Source organism: Acanthisitta chloris, unplaced genomic scaffold, assembly GCF_000695815.1.
Source record: "Acanthisitta chloris isolate BGI_N310 unplaced genomic scaffold, ASM69581v1 scaffold1352, whole genome shotgun sequence".
In the NCBI taxonomy this organism is placed as follows: domain Eukaryota; kingdom Metazoa; phylum Chordata; class Aves; order Passeriformes; family Acanthisittidae; genus Acanthisitta; species Acanthisitta chloris.
In genome coordinates, this window is record NW_008661949.1 from 11,800 (window position 1) to 29,569 (window position 17,770).

The following is a 17,770-nucleotide window of genomic DNA, read 5'->3' on the forward strand; positions in this document are numbered from 1 at the left end:
CCCCTGAGCCTTTCAGGCTTGTTTCCTGTTCGCATGTGACCTTCTAGACAGTCACGCTGTGAATGTGGCTTCATCAGGAACAGTGCTCTGACTCATGTGACATCAAATGTCTTCCTCTTTTCACTCTTATCAATACATCAATATGCAAAAATGCCCTTTTGAATGAATTGTAAATCAGCATGTTATTTCTATTCCAAGCTGGCTTGCTTTTCGAGCACGTCTCTCTTCCTTCTGCTAGTTAGAAATGCAGTCATCTTTTCATCTTCACGATGTTCCTCCTGCATCACCTGCTATACATTACCCAACTGCAGTAAATGGTAATTGATCATGCAAGGAAGTCTGGACTAGTATAAAGTTAATGAAAACTGAATCATTGGGAAGTTTTCTTCTGTTTGTACACTCTGATGTAAAGACAATTTTCCCACTAGGGTGGCGAAGCTCCCTTGGCACACTCTCACATGTAACATTGGGGTAGCCTCCTCTGTAAAACAGCTTGAGAGATTGACTCTGTTACCCAAGTTGTAAGAAAATAACCATGAAGTTTTGGGGGGGGTTCTGTGAGGGCTTGTAATAAAAGGGCTTTATGCTTCTAGTTTGAAGTGTATTTTCCCCTATTCAAATCAGAGAGGACTGAAGCTCTTTTGTGTGCTGTTACGGTGGCAGAAGAGGTGTAGAGTTGCCTCCTGCTGTCCTCTGGTGCAAGGAATTGCAGTGGCCATGGGTATAGAACAGCACAGGACCTGACAGATTCATTAAAATCTGCTGAAATTCAGATGAAACACACAAACTTTGCTTCCTCTTACTCCCACTTATTTGCTATTTCTTTGCTTATATGCAGCCTGTAAACGGTTCTGGGCAAGAGCCATCTCTTCTTTGTTGGATTGAGCACAATGGGGTGGCTAGCAGGTAGGATCACTTTTAAAGAAATGAAACAAGTCTACATGCTCTTGTCCTCAAGCAATGAGGATTCAACACCCTTGGCCTTTCACTGGCTGACCTATTGTAGCAGATGCTAAGGAAAACAAGTTCCTGTATGGACTACTCCAGCAGCTGTTTATAGCCAGATGTTAAGTGCTAACTTTGTGGGTCTGGCGTGGGAATTACTGGGAAGGATGATGAAATACTATTCACACTTTTTCTTTGAAATAAGCACCAGGGATGCTGTTTATCTTTCTTAAAATAAACTGTAACTTTAAGGCCAGACTGTTGAAGTTTCTTGTTTTAATTCAGTGGTCCAGGTTCAAATGCTGGTCTGCTAAAGAAACAGAGATAATTACTGGTAGAGAGTGTTGAAACTAGTGCAAGTGATGTATGCTGCAAAGCCAAACAAGAGAGGGAAGGATGGTAATTTAGATTCTACTTGTGACTGTGGTACAGAAAGTGCAGATTAGTGAAGGAATGTGTGCGTAGAGGGCCAAATTCTTGCATAAAGGGAAAAATGTCGCCCTTTCTCCAGATTTTTGCCTCAGCAGTACTTAAATTATTTGCCTGGAAAAAATTAATATTTTAACGGTGTAATGGTTAACACTTCTAGTACTATTGGAGACCTCCCTGGTTGGGGCAAAAGTTCTTGTTTATAATTTCTATTTGTGCACTGAGAAGCTGCTGGAAAACAGGGCTGGTGCCCTGCTGTGGGTTGGGAGCTTCATGTCTGTGCCCTCATGCTGCAATTTAACTTGTTGATGGTGGGAGTTAGGCATGGAGCTCCTGTGCTTCCATCCCAGCAAGGGACCTGAAAAGTGCATTTTGATGATGAACTCTAGCGTCATTTAGTACCTTGAGAAAGTTACATTACAGGAATATATTACAGATTAACTAGTGGGCTACCAAAATAAATCCATCTCATTATAACTTTATGAGAGTGGAGAGTCTTGGTTAAATGCTAGGACCTGTTTTGTTTCAGGAGATGGGTGGTTATTTGGGTTTTTTAGATGAGAGGATATGAAGCATGTCTGTCTTGAGGAGAACAAGGCAGGACAGTGCAAGAGATTAAAAAAAAAAAGAAAAAGTAGGAGTAAACCTAAGTGAGAGAGAAATGTGCTGGATAAAGTGAGGCCAGTGAAGGAAGTGGAAGAATTTGAAAGAGGGAAGTGACTGAGAAACTTTAATACTTGTGACAAAGGAGGCAGAAGATGTTTTGGAGACGAAGGGATGGCGAAGCAAGCAGAGAAGCAGTTTGTGTGTTCTCTGAGTTTTCTTCAAGGAGAAATGGACAGAGGCAGAGAGAGAGAGAGAGGAAAGGAGGAACTAAAAAACTTCATGGCTCCTGTAATCCTGAAATGTTTAAGAGTATGTTAAACATACCAAATAGTAAAGCCAATAGTAAATTTTGACCTGCCTGTTAAGTTGCTAGCTCTAATAACCCCCTACTTTATGGATTTATTTGCTGCCAGACACAGTAAAAAAGCCACTGAGCCTAGTCAGTGTGGAGCAAGACTAGACTTTTTCCTTTGTAGGCAAAGAACTTTCACATTCCATTTCCCAACAGCATAAACCCTGCAACCAGGTGACCCTCAGCAGATATGTGTTTAAAGAGCTTCCCTTTAGGATTGCTTTTGGACTTTATATCAAAGGAAAATCTTTGATATTTCAGTGATTGGTGTGGATGGAAATAATTTGGAGACTGTTCTGACTAACAGCAAAGTGAGTAGTGCAATTTTCTCATTCTGAAAAAGGGAATTTTCAGTTGATCAGAAAGAAATTAAAATAGACAAAAAAAGAACAGAAAAGATGTACTGGGTGACAGTATTTCCACAGCCACCAGTCTACAGGAAGGAAAAAGCAATGACCTGAGCTTGGGGACATCAGCTCCAGAAAAATTTTGCAAAAGATTCAGGGCCTTGCTCACACAGCTGAGTAGTGTTGTTCTTAGACAGGACTAAGCACTCGCTTGGCCAACTCCTGGGGTAACGTGGGCTGACCCTCAGTCCTGGCTGGTGAGAGCAATGCAGCTGCAAAACAGACACCATGTGGTCTGGAAATTCTTGGCTTCACCATTGTGGAGTGGAAGATCTCCATCACAGGGGTGTCTGTAGCTGGGAATTGTCCTTTGGCCATGCTGTCACTTGGGCGTGTCCCCCAGCAGGGCATTTCAGGAAGAAGAGTGTGAAATAAGTATATGTTGAGCACTATGTTTTTAAACAAGACACAATACACACAAAATGGCACAACGTTACGGTATCTCAAAGTGACTCTAAATGGATGTTTTATATTAGGAAAAATGCACATTTGAAGTGTAAATGCCATGTATGATAGAAGCAAAACTGCCTTCTGAGATTCTTTATGCTGTAATGCTATTTCTAAACTTTCGCAGTATGTTGTAACTGAATGATAAACATAATCTACACCCTCCAGCTGGGCAAGAGGAGAAGAAGAACAGGCTCTGGGATATATATTCTGACTTGTTCAAATGCTAAATCAAAGTGAAGGTATACACACATGACATTCACAATAAATTCAAGCAAGCAGAAGAGATGGCAAAACTCCTGGAGATTTCACTACTGCAGCCCAGAGTTGTCAACAAGGTTTCTGAACTGAGAGGAATATTATGGCTTACTAACATGCTCTGCTGTAAGGCAGGAGCAATTCAGGGCTGTGCTGGACATAGCTGTGCTCTGCATGGATAGAGGTGTTTGAGAAGGCATGAAGCAGATGCTGAATCCCCAGTGTGGCTGAGCCCATGAGGCCTTGAGGAAGGAGCTGTTTGCTGTTTTCTGTGATCTAAGCTCACCTAGCATGTTAGTCTCTAAACCTTTTGTGGCTTTGCAAAACTGATGGTATTTGAGGTTTAAAGCACTATAATTTCAGGGGTATTTCATTTTCATATTTTAGTGCAACTCTGGAGTTTGCTGTGAGATGAATGGTGCTTTCCCTGTCTTGGAGTGTTTTCCGGGCTCTTTCTAGAGGCGTCTCTTCAGCAGTCTTGTTCTCTGCCCAGGAGCTACAAATATGAGTCTGGGACCCACACCACTTTATTTCAAATGCTGTCTCTGCAGAGATGTTTCTCCTTTCTGTTCTATGCTGATAAGCCTGTGCTATTGCAAAGTCTTACTGTTCACTTACATTATTACAGGAACACTTGGCAGGGCCAAAATATTCGGAGAGAGCAAGGTAGGATGGTGTCTCCTGCCTAGGTCATTTGTCTTTCTCGATTAGAGGTTGTCTCTGATTAGGGAGCTGTGTTAAACAAGTCACCTAGGATATGGCAGGTCAGAAACAACGGGAGATTATTGGCCGCTGTGTTCTGCATCCCGAACGTATAATCTCATGCGCTGGGTGAATGGTAGAGCAGTGGTAGAGCATCCTCCATCTGATGATCCAGATGACAAGCATTATTCAGAGGTGCTCCACATTACTGTCTTAATATCCTGTCTCTTTCCACTGGTGATAGAGGGATAGATAGGATAGAGGTGCTTGACCAACCTGATTGCCTTCTACAATGAAATAACTACCTGGGTGGGTGAAGGGAGAGCAGTGGATATTGTCTACCTCAACTTCAGCAAGACTTTTGACACTGTGTCTCACAGCATCCTCATAGGCAAACTCAAGAAGTGTGGGTTAGATGAGTGGACAGTGAGTTGGATTGAGAACTAGCTGAACAGCAGATCCCAGAAGGTCGTAATCAGCGGCACAGAGTCCAGTTGGAGGTCTGTCACTAGTGTCACCCCCAAGGTTCTATACTGGGCCCAGTATTTTTTAACATGTTCATCAGTGACTTGGATGAGGGGATTGAGTGCCTCCTCAGCAAATTTGCTGATGACATAACACTGGGAGGAGTGGCAAATACCCCCGAGGGCTGTGCAGCCCTTCAGAAGGACCTCAACAGGTTGGAGAGATGGGCAGAGAAGAACTGCCTGAAATTCAACAAGGGCAAATGCAGGGTCCTGCATCTAGGGAAGAATAACCCCATGCACCAGTACAGGCTGGGGGGCAGCCTGCTGGAAAGCAGCTCTGCAGAGAAGGACCTGGGAGTCCTGGTGGACAACAAGCTGTCCAGGAGCCAGCAGTGTGCACTTGTGGCAAAAGAGGCCAATTTAATCCTGGGATTCATTAGGAAGAACATTGCCAGCAGGTCAAGGAAGGTGATCCTGCTCCTCTACTCACCCTAGTGAAGCCACATCTGGAGTACTGTGTCCAATTCTGGGCTCCTCAGTACAAGATGGACATGTAGCTCCTGGAGCAGGTCCAGTAGAAGGTGACAAAGATGATTAAGGGACTGGAGCATCTCACTTAGGAGGAAAGGCTGAGGGAGCTGGAGCTCTTCAGCCTCAAGAAGATGACCGAGAAGGGACCTCATTGTCGTATCTGAAGGAAGGGTGCCAAGAGAATGGAGCCAGGCTCTTCTCACTGCAGCCAGGCAGTAGGACAAGAGGCAATGGACAGAAACTGGTGCACAGATGTTCCACCTGGATATGAGGAAGAACTTCTTTATGGTGCAGGTGACCATGCACTGGAACAGAATGCCAAAAGAGGTAATGGAGTGTCCCTCACTGGAGGTGTTCCAGAACTATCTGAATGCAGTCCTGACCTATGTGCTCTAGAATGACCCTGCTTGAGCAGGGAGGTTGGACCAAATGACACACTGTGGTCCTTTCCAACCTGACCGGTTCTGCGATTCTGCAAAGAACAGCATCCTAGTTTAGCTCATTATATTGTAAATATGCAGTGGAAGTCACCTGTTGTGTGTCTAATTCAGCATCTTGAGTCTTGAGGCCCATCTTTGATTTTGCACAGATATAACTCCAGGCAAATTGTGTGAGTTTGGAACCACAGCTTCTCTAACTTGCATTTTCTCTGTGTGGCTTTATCAGTAGTCTACACTATTTCTATCATCTCTTGGATTTTGGTTCTACAGATCCATTTGCTTGTCTCTAGTACTCTTATATTTGTGTTTTCCTGCTCTCCATTGCTCCCACATTCTTTCTCATCCTGACAAATGCATAAAGTTTAACCTCGACAGGTTACTTCTGTTTCTGGTGCACTCTCGATATTCAGACTTTCAAGCTATTACACTCTACATGGAAAATGTGCCCAGGATAGACTTTCCATTAAACTGTATTTAAATTGGAAGAGAATGCTGGCACCTCTACAAGTATTCTAGAATTAGATCCCAAAATACTGAGGCTAGTTAATCTTTTGGAAGAACAAAAACTCTTACTGATTTATATTTAGCAGAGGGAATGCATTTTAAAAACACAGTCTATATGAGGCCCCTTGAAGAAAACATCTTTTACATTGATTTGTAGTGCATGGAAATACTACGTGGCCATAAAATATTTGCAGTTAGGCTCTGCTTTTATGTTGCTACTTTTTTGCAGTTTGAACTGTCATGAACCCTCTGAGAGTGGCTGCTCTGCTGACTGCAGGCTGTGCAGTGAGACACAGTTGCCTCTGGGGCAGCAGCTTTGCTGTTCATCACAGCTGTGCCCAATATTGCAGGAGGGGAAGGAATAAAGCAGTGTGCAGTTATCACTACTGTGGGGACACTCAACTTGTGAGTATGAGGCTTTGGTTCAAAGTGGGTGGAAGGTTTGTATTTTTACTGTACCCTAGGACCTGTTCAGAGAGAGGTGAGGGGCTGTGGGCCCTAATCTCAGCAGCACTGCTCTTAGTCAAATGTCTGCAGTAAGAACTTGGGCTTAGTTTACATGATTATAAATTGGGAGAAACTCTGTAATGTTAACACAGGTGTAACATGTTCTATACATAGTTCTGGTCTATACTAAGAAAATGAGTAACTGGAATTATGGTAGGTAGGAGAGTTCAATGGCTTATCCTAAGTGGACAGTTTCTGGGAAAGGAGCTATGGCAAAGAACTGGTTCATTAATGCAGTGAGTCAGAAAAGTAAACATAAAGCATGCAGAATCCTATGGCCAAGAGTGTATCAGCTTGAGAAGATAAGGATTATCAAGAGGGCTGAGCATGGAAAGTTTTGGGCTTTTTTCTTCCTTCTGTCCTACCATCTGCAGCACAGACAGATCAGCCATCACCCAGGGCAAGCTGTTTCTCCTCTTCTTGAAGCATCAGATATTAGCAGAGGAGACGATTTGTAAGAGAAGGATAAACAGAATTTTTTGAAACATTTCTAAATCTTAAACTGAACTAGATTTAATCTTGCTTTCTTTTATTAGAAGACATAAATATATTTTTACATTTCTTGTTAGACTGCTGACCGTTCCGACCTGATCACAGCAAAGCAAAAATGCTTTAAATCAAGAAAAAGAACTTAGATGCTTCCAGAGCACCATTTCTTACTTTGATCTTTTCAGTTCCTACTCACAACATCTAACTTATGATTAGCCTAAGTAAGCCATAGTAAGAATAATAAAGATGCAAAGTCACCAGAATGCAAAGAGACTAAGGTCAGAAGTGCCTTGCTGCTCTCAAAAGCAAATAATTATATGGCACATGCAAGTTGCTCCTGTGTGTGGATCAGAGGAGCTGCTAGAAGCTGGTGTGGAGAGAAGTGGCTGCTGCTGCTGGAGGCATGTCAGTCTCCTTTCCATGGACCTGGCTGGACCTTGGGGGACTCAGCTCCCAAGTCAATTCATCCTGCCCAGCATCTTTCAGGGGGGCTGCTTACCCCCTCTGTCCTTACCTGGCAGATGGGAGCATATGGCTGCTTACTTAGGCTCTCGCTGTTCTTATGTACTTAACAGACTTATGGTCTGCAGGGGCTTGGGGGGATTTGCACGGGGACAGGGCAGGGAGGGAGCCTGCAAAGGGTGGGCTGCATGCACGGGACATGGAGCAGTGCCAGAGGTCTCATGGCTGTCCTCTGTGGTGTGCCACATTGGTGACTGAATGTCTGCAATTGACTGAGAGACACGGGGTAAACAGTGCCAGATTATGGACCAGGAGATGGTTAATGATCACACAGCTTCATTACTGAAGATGTGAAGTTTAAAAATTCATTTATAAGGGGAATGAATTTCTTCCTGTATTCACATGCCTTTCTTCTGATATCAACTTTTCTTCACCAAAACACAAGGGCCTGATCAGCTGTCTTTTTGGTGCTTGGTATTTTTAAGTGCTCGCAGTGCTGTCAGCAGGATTGTTCCTCCTGGAGATGGTGTGTGTGAGGGTTTGTCTCCCCAGCTCACTCCTGTCCTGCTGTCCTCTCCTTCTGCCTCTCCTGCATTTCAAGGCTCTTCCTTACCTTTCTTCCCACATCCGGCAGAGGCTTCTCTAGGCTCTGTACAGAGGTATTTTCTCATCTCTCTCTCTGGATAATTTCAACAACAAACATTAGCTCAGCCTCATCCTTCCTAAATTAACAGATTTACCTCACCCCAGCAGTACTTAAATCTCCTTTGGCCAGTCTAACATTTTGCTCCTTTTTTTTTTCCTTCTCAAAAACTCAAATATTAAAACCAACTCAGGCTTATAACTGAAGCAGAGCTCTTACTCTCCTGTCACTCCTCAGCTCTCTTATCTACTTTTTTCAAGCTTTATAGCAGTTGCCACACTATTGACTCTTCTGATACTCATAGCCCCAGCACTGTCTTCAAGAAAGCTGTTGTAAAGCCCTACATCCAAGTTGTAACAACCAGGGACTTTTAAGTCAACATGTTCAGCTGACATTGCTAAACAAGCCCCACACCCAAGCAATTGCATGGCACTCTTGCAGAGTTTGTTGTCTCCGCATGAGGAGTGAGTGTTGAACAGGACACATCTCTGCTCCTCAGCTACAGCACTGCAAGTGATAGACAGCAAATGCACATCTCAGCTGAGCAGAGGCAAAGGAAATGCCAGTTACTCTTTCAGTCCATCCTCCTAAGTCCCCTCAAACACATCAAACACAGTCTTGCAGATTACACTTGCATCTATCCCATCTTCAGGAGATAGCCTTTCCCATTTAATTTCCTTTCCTTTCTGCAGGCCTCAAAGTCTTCTCTTCTGCCATTGACAAAGTCTTGCCACACTTGTATTTATTCCAAATTTCAGTTGTACCTGTTTTCCTGCCCTCTGTCCTTACTATCACTTCTTACATCTCTAAGTAATTTTATTTTACTCTATGAAGTGAAAAGTCACCTTCTTCACTTTGAGGACTCCTCACAAATTAACCGCTCCCTTCCCACCACTTGTCAGTCGGGTTTGGAAGATGGATCCTTTGTGGATCATCCTGCAATCAACTCCTGCTTTTATTGCCCACTTTTTATACTGGGAGTGCAGGAGAGGCCTTCTTTCAGATGCCTGTAAAACCACCCTTGTCTTTCAGATCTGTTACTTTAAAGACAATTTTGCATTTCAGTCTTACAAAAGGGAAAAATAAAAGAGGACTGGTATTATCCCCTTTCATGTGCATGTGGTCTGTCTGCACCTGCCTCTTGTCTCATAGTTTTATAATTTAAATGGAAAATCTTACACTATCTGCAAACCTACTCTCTTGATACATCTTGTCACTGCTAAAATAGCACAGATGAAAATAAGTTATGTTCTGGCTTTGATTTCTTTTGGAGTCTTGGATGGGAGTGCTAGATCTGACCTGCTGGCTGACATCCACCTTGTAGATTTTTCCCTAATTCACTAAAATTTAACCCAAGATGCTCCATAATTGGGATTTAATGCTCTAGAATTAACCCTTTGCATTTCTATCACTGAATGCCCCAACACCTGTGAAGCTGTAGAATGTCTTTTTCCAGGAGCAAAGCTCTGCTTTTGCTTCTCGGTCATCTTGCAATGCAAAGATGAGTACTTGACTGTGGTGACAGCAATCTGACAGGGTCACTGTCATCATCCAGGCATAGGGAGAGCTGGATATAGACTGGAGATAGATCATTGCTTACTCCTTCAAGAACAGCAAATGTTTTTAAAGGCAGCAGAGATTTGCATTCATTTATGGTTCTCTTTCTTCTGTGCACATGCCCTGGGTCAGGCTGCATGTGAGAAAACAAGGTTTGCAACCCCTTTCCAGTTTCCACTGGTGTTTAATGTTTATTTTTAGCTAACTGTATATGAAAGTGTACTTTCAAGAATCCTTTTGCAAAGCTTAGCACAAGAGTTTCATTATGTTTTCTCCTTTTGAACTTTATTAACAAATGTAAAGGATCAGTGTGACTAGTTACACTGTATTTCACTGATAATTCTCAAAAGTATGGGACCAGCTCAAGAAGTAGTAAGCAATACAAGCATTCATTTCAGCTGATTTTTTTACTCACTGTGCTGCTATTACCTATCCAGCCGTGTGGGTACTCCTTCAGGGCTAGGCCTTTTCTGCTGCACCATGAGTGTGTCCCTGGGGCAGAGCTTCCCTTGCATTCCCCACATGCACACATGGTTTCCTTGTTTTCCTTCTCAAAATCCTTCCCTTTAAATGCTTATACAGTTAGGCCACCTGCCAGATAAAGCATCGTCTGCCAGCCCCTTTTGATAATGTAATAATTTTGAAACCCTGTTCTCCATTCATGGTGTGGTGTTTTGCCTGTCTACTCTTTTCAGTGTCACAGGTACCTCTGTCACCACCCCAGACCTCTCCTCTCCTCCTCCCCAGGTGGACAAGGATATGTTTCTCCTATTTGCTACTGTGTGTCAGTCTTTGGGCTCTGTTTAAAAGCCTTCTTTTCTGTTTCTTTCTGTTCTGAATGCCACTTATTTCATATACTGTAAGAAGTTTATTTTAAATAACTCGCAGTTATTTTTCAATCAGAAATTATTTTTGGTGGTATTCTGATAGGTGCCTATCGAGATATTTTCAGCTGGAAAGAATATATTTTAAAAAAATTAAATCCAGTCATTTATTGCAGCATTTAAGAAATCCCAAGTCTTTAAGATTATGCCTAATACTTGCAAAGCATGAATGCTTCTGGTGAAAACCCCTAACAGGCTTTGAGAGGCATTTTTCTAAGCTGAGAACTTCCAGTGCTGCCTTGTATATAGCATGTGGATGTCATTCAGGCCTTGAGATCCAGGAGACCAGGGACGTCTAACACACATGGTCACCTCTGTGTGTGTCACCTTTGGAGCAATGCTCTGTTTTCTCAAAAAGGGCTCCAAAAAGGTTGCACTTAGGAGTAGGACACTGAAGGCAGAGCAGTTCAACTGCTTAACGTTGCGGCACATGTTAGCATCTCCTTCACCTTGGCTTACTAAAGGTTTCAGAAGATCCAGTCCATGGTCTTGTGGCTCAGGGGAGCAAGTGGTAGTTTACAAGTGGTTACCTTTGCTGCTCTCTTGACTGGGTGAAATAGTTCAAACAGCATTTATAATGGTATGAATTGAAAAATGAAGTAAACCCAAACCTTAAAAACTGAGGAGTGAGCAGAGGCTGTTCTTTGTGACCCCCAACATGAAACTTGAAAAGCTGTCCATGGTGCACCTCTGGATTTGCAGCCCTTCAACACAGAGCCTGTTTTCAGACAGGCATGATCTTGTTCTTGTGACTTTTGTCACAAGATACCAGTTTCCGTAGTCTTGGCATGTTGTTACAACTCCTGCTTGTCACGGCAAAGTTGTGTTATGTTGTGGAATGGGAAGCTTGCAGTGCCCTGGAACACACTCTTCTATTTCAGCCTTCTTTCAGATATTTATTTGTTTGAAATTTCTGTTTCAATCAATTACTGTACTTCACCTTTGTTAGGCAACTGATTATTTAGGTTTTGGCACAGGAGTCATCTGAAACAGAGTCTCAGTTAATGGACTCTTGCATGGATGATGTGAAATCAGGAGGACTTTTGCCTATTTAGCCAGTTTAAACTCTGTGTGTGTGAGTTTAACTCAATTCTTTTATAAAAAGAAAAAAATATTGAAACCTACTGCAAGGGCCCCAGCTGTATTGTATCAATACTACTGGTAGCAAAGGATGAGGAGATCAAAATGTTTAGTAGTTTAAACAAGGGGATCAGAGAAGGCTGGAGTCCAGATCCAGCCTAATGAGAACAAAAACTTTAGGAAGGTGATTCTATGATATTTTTAGCCAGCCAAGCATGTATTGCTGAAATGTCCCTTTCCTTGTCTAAGTCAGTCTTAGTTGTTTGTGTTGCCATCTGAAGTTGTATGGTGTCTCCTCCTTTTGGAGGAGACATGCTGCCCTGAAGAAGTTTAGAAAAGGCCTTTGTATTTGACCTGTTGCTTTGTATTTTCTCCAAGTAGTTGTAAGGTGCAAAACCTCATTCTTAAATAGTTGCACTTTTTGAAAATTAAGGCCTTTTCTGGCCCTTACCCAAGTGTGTCATCATGCAGGAGTCTTTGCTGTGTAAGAGCATTTGGGAGAAAGAAGGCATCTCCTCCCCATTTGCATTATCTGCCTGTGGAAGCTGATCCTGAGGTGTTTTCTTCCGTTCCCATAGAGCATGATTGCCCTGTGTTTTAGCTGTCTTCATGGGGGGGCACTTGTCCTGCAGGTGTTGGTCTGGCATGGGTTTGACTATCACACCAAATAAACATTCCTCTGCCATCTTTTCCATGGGGTCAGGCAGGACCCTACAGCTCCATAACGCTGCTGCAGCAATTGCTCTGAACATATTCATGTTTTTATTAGAGCCTCTTTTGAAAGCTATGGACAGTTGTGGTGACTCTTGCCACACTTTAAAGGGCACGATGTCCTGTGGAGACCTGGGCCAGTTATTATCTCAGCCAAATTATCCAGTGAAATTAGAGCACTGAAGTATGCAGATAGGTTGAAATGTATGTGCCTTGTGCTGTGCAAGTTTGTTTGAAGCGTGACTGCTGGCAAAATGTTTGAGCTACAAAATTCAGATCTAGATGCAAAGATGGCATGACTTGAATGTATATTCACTGGAAGCTTTTTGCTTTCACATATATGTATCCCTAGAAATTATCAATGGGGTGTTGAACAAAAAACCCTGGAAATTATCAGAAAAAGAGATTTTCATATTTTTCTATGGAACCGTTGACTAATTCTTGCAAACAATTTCTTATATCCCTCTATATGTGTTTCATTTCAGAAATGACTGTGACTTCATATATATTTTAGAGAAGCTGAAAAATTTAGGAAAGTAAGTTTTTACACTAGATGTTTTTAATTGGTCTACCTACAAAAGAAAGGGTACAGCAGAAACGGAGAGGCAGCTAAGAGATGAGCAATGAGGCGATCCAGCAGCCTGAAAAATTTATGCCAAAAGAGAGGCTGGGATGGTTTACTTTGACCATCTGTCAATGGTCTTGTCCCTACAGACCAGCATGACCCACCTGGGAAGGTGGAGTGTAGCAAGGTTAAGTCAGCCACTTTTGCTGGCTCTGGCTTTTAACCATTTGAGATGGTGAAAAGCATCATGCTTGCAGTGATAAAGGAAATGCTTCTTAGCAAAACACCATTAAGTCTGAGAAACTCTTCAACAAACGTATCACTAAAGCTAAGGACTTAACAGGATTTCAGAGGAGTGGTAGTTAAGAACATACCTGGTTTGCAAAAAAGATAGTGATACCAGAAGGGATTCAACCGCCTATTCTTTGGTACATAAGACAGCCTCTAATTAAACAGGTCTTAGGAGGTAACCCAAGCTGGTCTTAGGAGGTAACCTCTGTCTGTGGAGCTGCTACTGCTTGTGTTGTCTTCTGATCACCCAGTCTGGTCTGTTGGGAAAAGCCAGGGTTCACTGTCCCAGGTCAGCAGTGACCTTTCTAAAGGGAAAAGTTCAGGTTCATGTGAGCTGCTGCATACCTGACCTTCCCTGTGTCAAGCTTACCCTTCATTCAGTCTTTTCCTCCTAAAGGTTTCCCTCTGTGACCTGCCTGCTCAGGTTAACCTCTACTTTTTCTTGGTGCTTGCTCTGCACTTTTTTCTCCTCCTCCATGCGTGAGGAATAGGAGAAGGAAGTTGACATATAACACATAATTTTTAACATCAAATAACTCCCAGCTGGTCCATCTCTCCCATAAAGCATTAATGAAAGTGTTTAAAGGTAACAGCCCTGCTATCTGGCCTCCCATTGCTGAAAATGGGAGAAATAAAACAGTAAGGATATTAGAGGACAAGGCCAGAGTGACTGATGCTGAAGTTGAATTATAATGTTCTCATCAGAAATCAGCATTTTAAGTTCTGTTGGTAGTTACTCATACCCGCCCTAATGATGTGTCATTACAACTTTGTGTACCTACAAGTTAAAACTGGGAGGAATAGGGTTCAGGCTTTATATTACAAAGGCAAGAGTTATATCAGGTGTATAAGCATCATTTTATAGGAGCTATGGAAAGACATAACACTGAGGAAGTGATTTGTGTGAAGAATATACATAATCAGATTCTATAGTTTGTGTGCTTGCGGAATATTGTTTAGTCATGAATCTTTACAGCACAAACTGGCACATTGTTAAGGTGATATTTGCTTTTGTTGCGTCCTTGAGTCTATCATGGAGTAGTCCTTTAATCTGTTGGTACTCTGTTTCCAAATCTAGGAGTATTTCCTCCCAAACATGTGCATAATGTAGTGTATATGTGCACACAAGAAAAAGGAAGCAGATGACTTGTGTTCAGCATAATGGTTGTTTGGAACTGCTGCAGGCTCCCTGTTGAAAAGAAATGTGCATGTGCATTCGTTCATGAACAAAGCTGCTGTTGTGGCTGTGTTGGTCATGCATTGAATCTTTGTGCAGAGTCTTGGTTAGAGAAAGACGTAATCTCGTCCATTCTTCATAGACTTTCTGCCTCTTAGCTTTCCTCACTGTAATCATAGTGTGCTGATCAATGCCTTCAAGACAAGTGGGATCTCATCTGAGGTTCCCGTCAGTGGAGGAGAGAAGAGAATGAATAGGGATTGGTGGAGAAATCCAGGTTGGGTCACTGCTGAGTAGTGCTTGAGTATAAATTAGCAATGTGTATGTCTGAACTGGCACTTGGGATGGGTGGATAGGGCAGCATCCAGAGTCACATGAAGCCAAAGATCAGTGGAGTTGCTGTTGCAAAGGAGGTGCGAGAGAAATGGTCAGGTTGTTTAGGAGTCTTTTGGAAGTGGAAGATTGTTCCCTAAGTGTGACAGCTTTGAAACAGCAGCTTCACACATGCTTTGCTCCACTTTTGGAACCAATTCTTGGCTGCGCTCCTGATCTATGGCCTCAAGATGGCCTGTGACTTCAGTGCTGAGGCGCAGTCTCAATGTCAAGGACTATAATATCAGATGGTTTAGATGGGAGTCTTCTGTATCCTTGTACTCTTTCATTGCTCAAGATGCTCTGGAAACCCTCAGTGATTTACAGAGTAAGGATTTGGCTAACTATTTTTTGGTCTATAGTTCCTCTCTGAAGTCTCTCTGCTTTTTTTTGCATTGAAATTTTACTTACTACTCACAGTAGATTTGAAACCTTTTTTTCCCCATTCTGCTTTCAGATTCCATTGGTGGATCATTTTCAACTTCCTCCCACCGATGCCACCACAAGCAGAAGCACTGTCTCCCCATCCCACAGTGTGGAACTCTGTCCATCAGCCCTCTGCTTTTCCATCCTCACACGAAGGGATCCCAGATCATCATGGACACAACACAGAAGGCAGTGAAGCGCCAGGCTAGCTTCTGCAATGCCATTACCTTCAGCAACAGGCCCATCGTTATTTATGAGCAAGTCAGGCTTAAGGTGAGTAAATTATACCTTCCCTTATTGCCATGGGAGCTGCTGTGAATGAATGCTGGAGTGTACCAGGCTTTGGTGCTTGCAGCAGATCTTTAGTCCTTCCTTGAAAAGCACAGTAGTCAGGTCTTGGCCTTAAAAATCTGTGATCTTCATTGGTACTGCTTTTGCCGCTGTAGTTCTTGGAGCCATTGGTACAGACCACTGTAGAAACTGGGAACAAAAGGGAAATCCAAAAAACTTATCTTGATACTAGACAAGGACAACAGATTAACTTTTGATTACTTGGAAACTGTAAGAAAAAAGGGCTGTATTGATCAGTCTGAAAGGCAGCATTCTCAGTGTCTCTCTAGCCTACATGTCCTCTAGGCTTTGCTTGCATCCTGCCAAGGAGTCTTGGTGGGCAGAGGGACAAGGAGTTAGTAAAGGCTTTCCATTCCACAGCAAGCACTTTTCTTTCTGTAAACAGGGCAGCAATGAGGGCTGGTCTCACCACAGCCAAAAGATAAGAGGTGAAAAGGACCTGGAGTTGAAGGTGCTTGCTAGTGTGCTGGGCAGGGAAGAGAGAAGATTTTCGATGAGAGCGTGAAATGAGCAATTGGTCACAGTTGCAGTCTAAGAAAAGGCTCTTTCTGGCAGTCTGGTAACTGCTTTGTTGAATCAGTCACCTGATAGCATTGAGGTCAGAGGAGAGAACATTGCAGGCATCACATTTTTCTTGCTGGCACAGGCTGATTGCACTTCCTTTGTGTCTATGGTAGCCTGGAGGATGGAGTGGGTACCCCTAGTGCTGCAGCTGGCATGGGAAATTCAGCTCCTCTAAGACAACATGCTTCCATGTGCACCAGGAGCTGCTTTCCAATGAAGAAACTCCTCAGCCTTCTTAGGAACAAAGCACTTTTTAGGCTATCAGCACCTTAAGGAGCTTGGGGCCCTTTAAACTTCATCCACAGATGCTTTCCAATCTTTATGCCCTCTAGTTTGTGGGACTGCGGTTTATTGTTTGTAGCTGACTTCATGCCTTACGTTGGCATAAAGTAGGTCATCTTCTTTGGCGTCTCCAGTTCATGGCACATATGAATGATCTGCTGCAAATCCTTCATTTCTGCAGAAGGAGTTTTCTGGGAGTTTTATCAGATATAGCTACCAAGTCTGAATGATCTTGCTGTTGTCCATTGCTAGAGGTCCCAGAGTGCTGGGACCTACAGCAACATATCAGCCTTCCCTGCCTCTTCCCTCACAGCCAACAAAGGAGCAAGGAATGAAGAAGGTACCTTCTTTTGGAAATATGGAGGGATTTCAGTGATTTCAGGTTGAGGCCCATAGGTAGAAAATCCCTCCTACAGGTTTGTTATGTTCCCTGTTGAGCTCTTACTGCTTCTGTCTAGGCTCAAAGCCCAGCAGGACTCACTCATATTGCTTAATGGGATTTTTTTTTCCATATTGGCTAGCAGTTTGGGCAAACAACTGCAACAAATGATTTGGGAGGAGCTGAAAGCAGCATTTTGCTTTTGAAGACACCATCAAAGATTTGAGTGAATTTAGCGGTTTAGGCAAAGGTTCTGGGTTATTTCTTCCTCATTGTGAAACAAGGTAGCTATCTCTGGAAATTTACACTCATTTATCACTGTGTATTTTAGGATTTTAGCTTGCATAACATATGTGAAGTATATGCAGGCAAATCTGCACAAGGGATTTATGAGCAGAGCTCTTGCTGAGTCCAATGGGAAAGTCTCATGGGAGTAATCAACAGGCTTCAGCAGAACTTGTACTCTAGGGATGGATGAAAATGTGAAAACATCTTTGCTTTTCTGAAAGTCCATCCTGTAATTGTCTTGCTATTCTGTGTGCCTATGGAAAATAGCATCTTAAACCTTCTTAGCAGCCAAAGACTAATCATGAACCCAGTCACTCAGGTCCTATAAAGTCTAAACTCCCTTTGGAAAATAGAGGAAAGAAGTAAGGAGATTTCATTCTCTTTATTAGGTATTGTATCTCAGGTTTTATGCTGAGATTTTTGATTTGTTTTCAGCTCTGGGAATACAGGGATATGGCTGTCAAACTGCCTCAGAGAGATATGTTCCAGTATGATTTCTTCCATGTAATTCAGGGCATGGCTAGGGAGTGGAGTGAAGTTCTCAAAGATGGCACAAGGCAGTAAAAGTCAGGTGCCTGAATCTGCAAAAGCAGCTATGGCTTAGCAGTTTGGATGTAGATTCTGTCTTTTCCTCCCCTTCTGGTACCCAGTGGA

General features: G+C 42.8%; 1 protein-coding gene across 1 annotated transcript in view; it reads left to right on the plus strand.

The window, feature by feature from the left end:
- Positions 1 to 5,374: 5,374 nt before the first annotated feature.
- Positions 5,375 to 17,770, plus strand: part of NEURL1 (neuralized E3 ubiquitin protein ligase 1) — a 71,468-nt gene continuing 59,072 nt past the window's right edge. Inside the window, exons 1-2 of the mRNA XM_009070381.1 lie at positions 5,375 to 5,471; positions 15,284 to 15,525. Of these exons, the coding sequence (XP_009068629.1) occupies positions 5,375 to 5,471; positions 15,284 to 15,525 (339 nt within the window). The remainder of the gene's footprint in view (positions 5,472 to 15,283; positions 15,526 to 17,770) is intronic.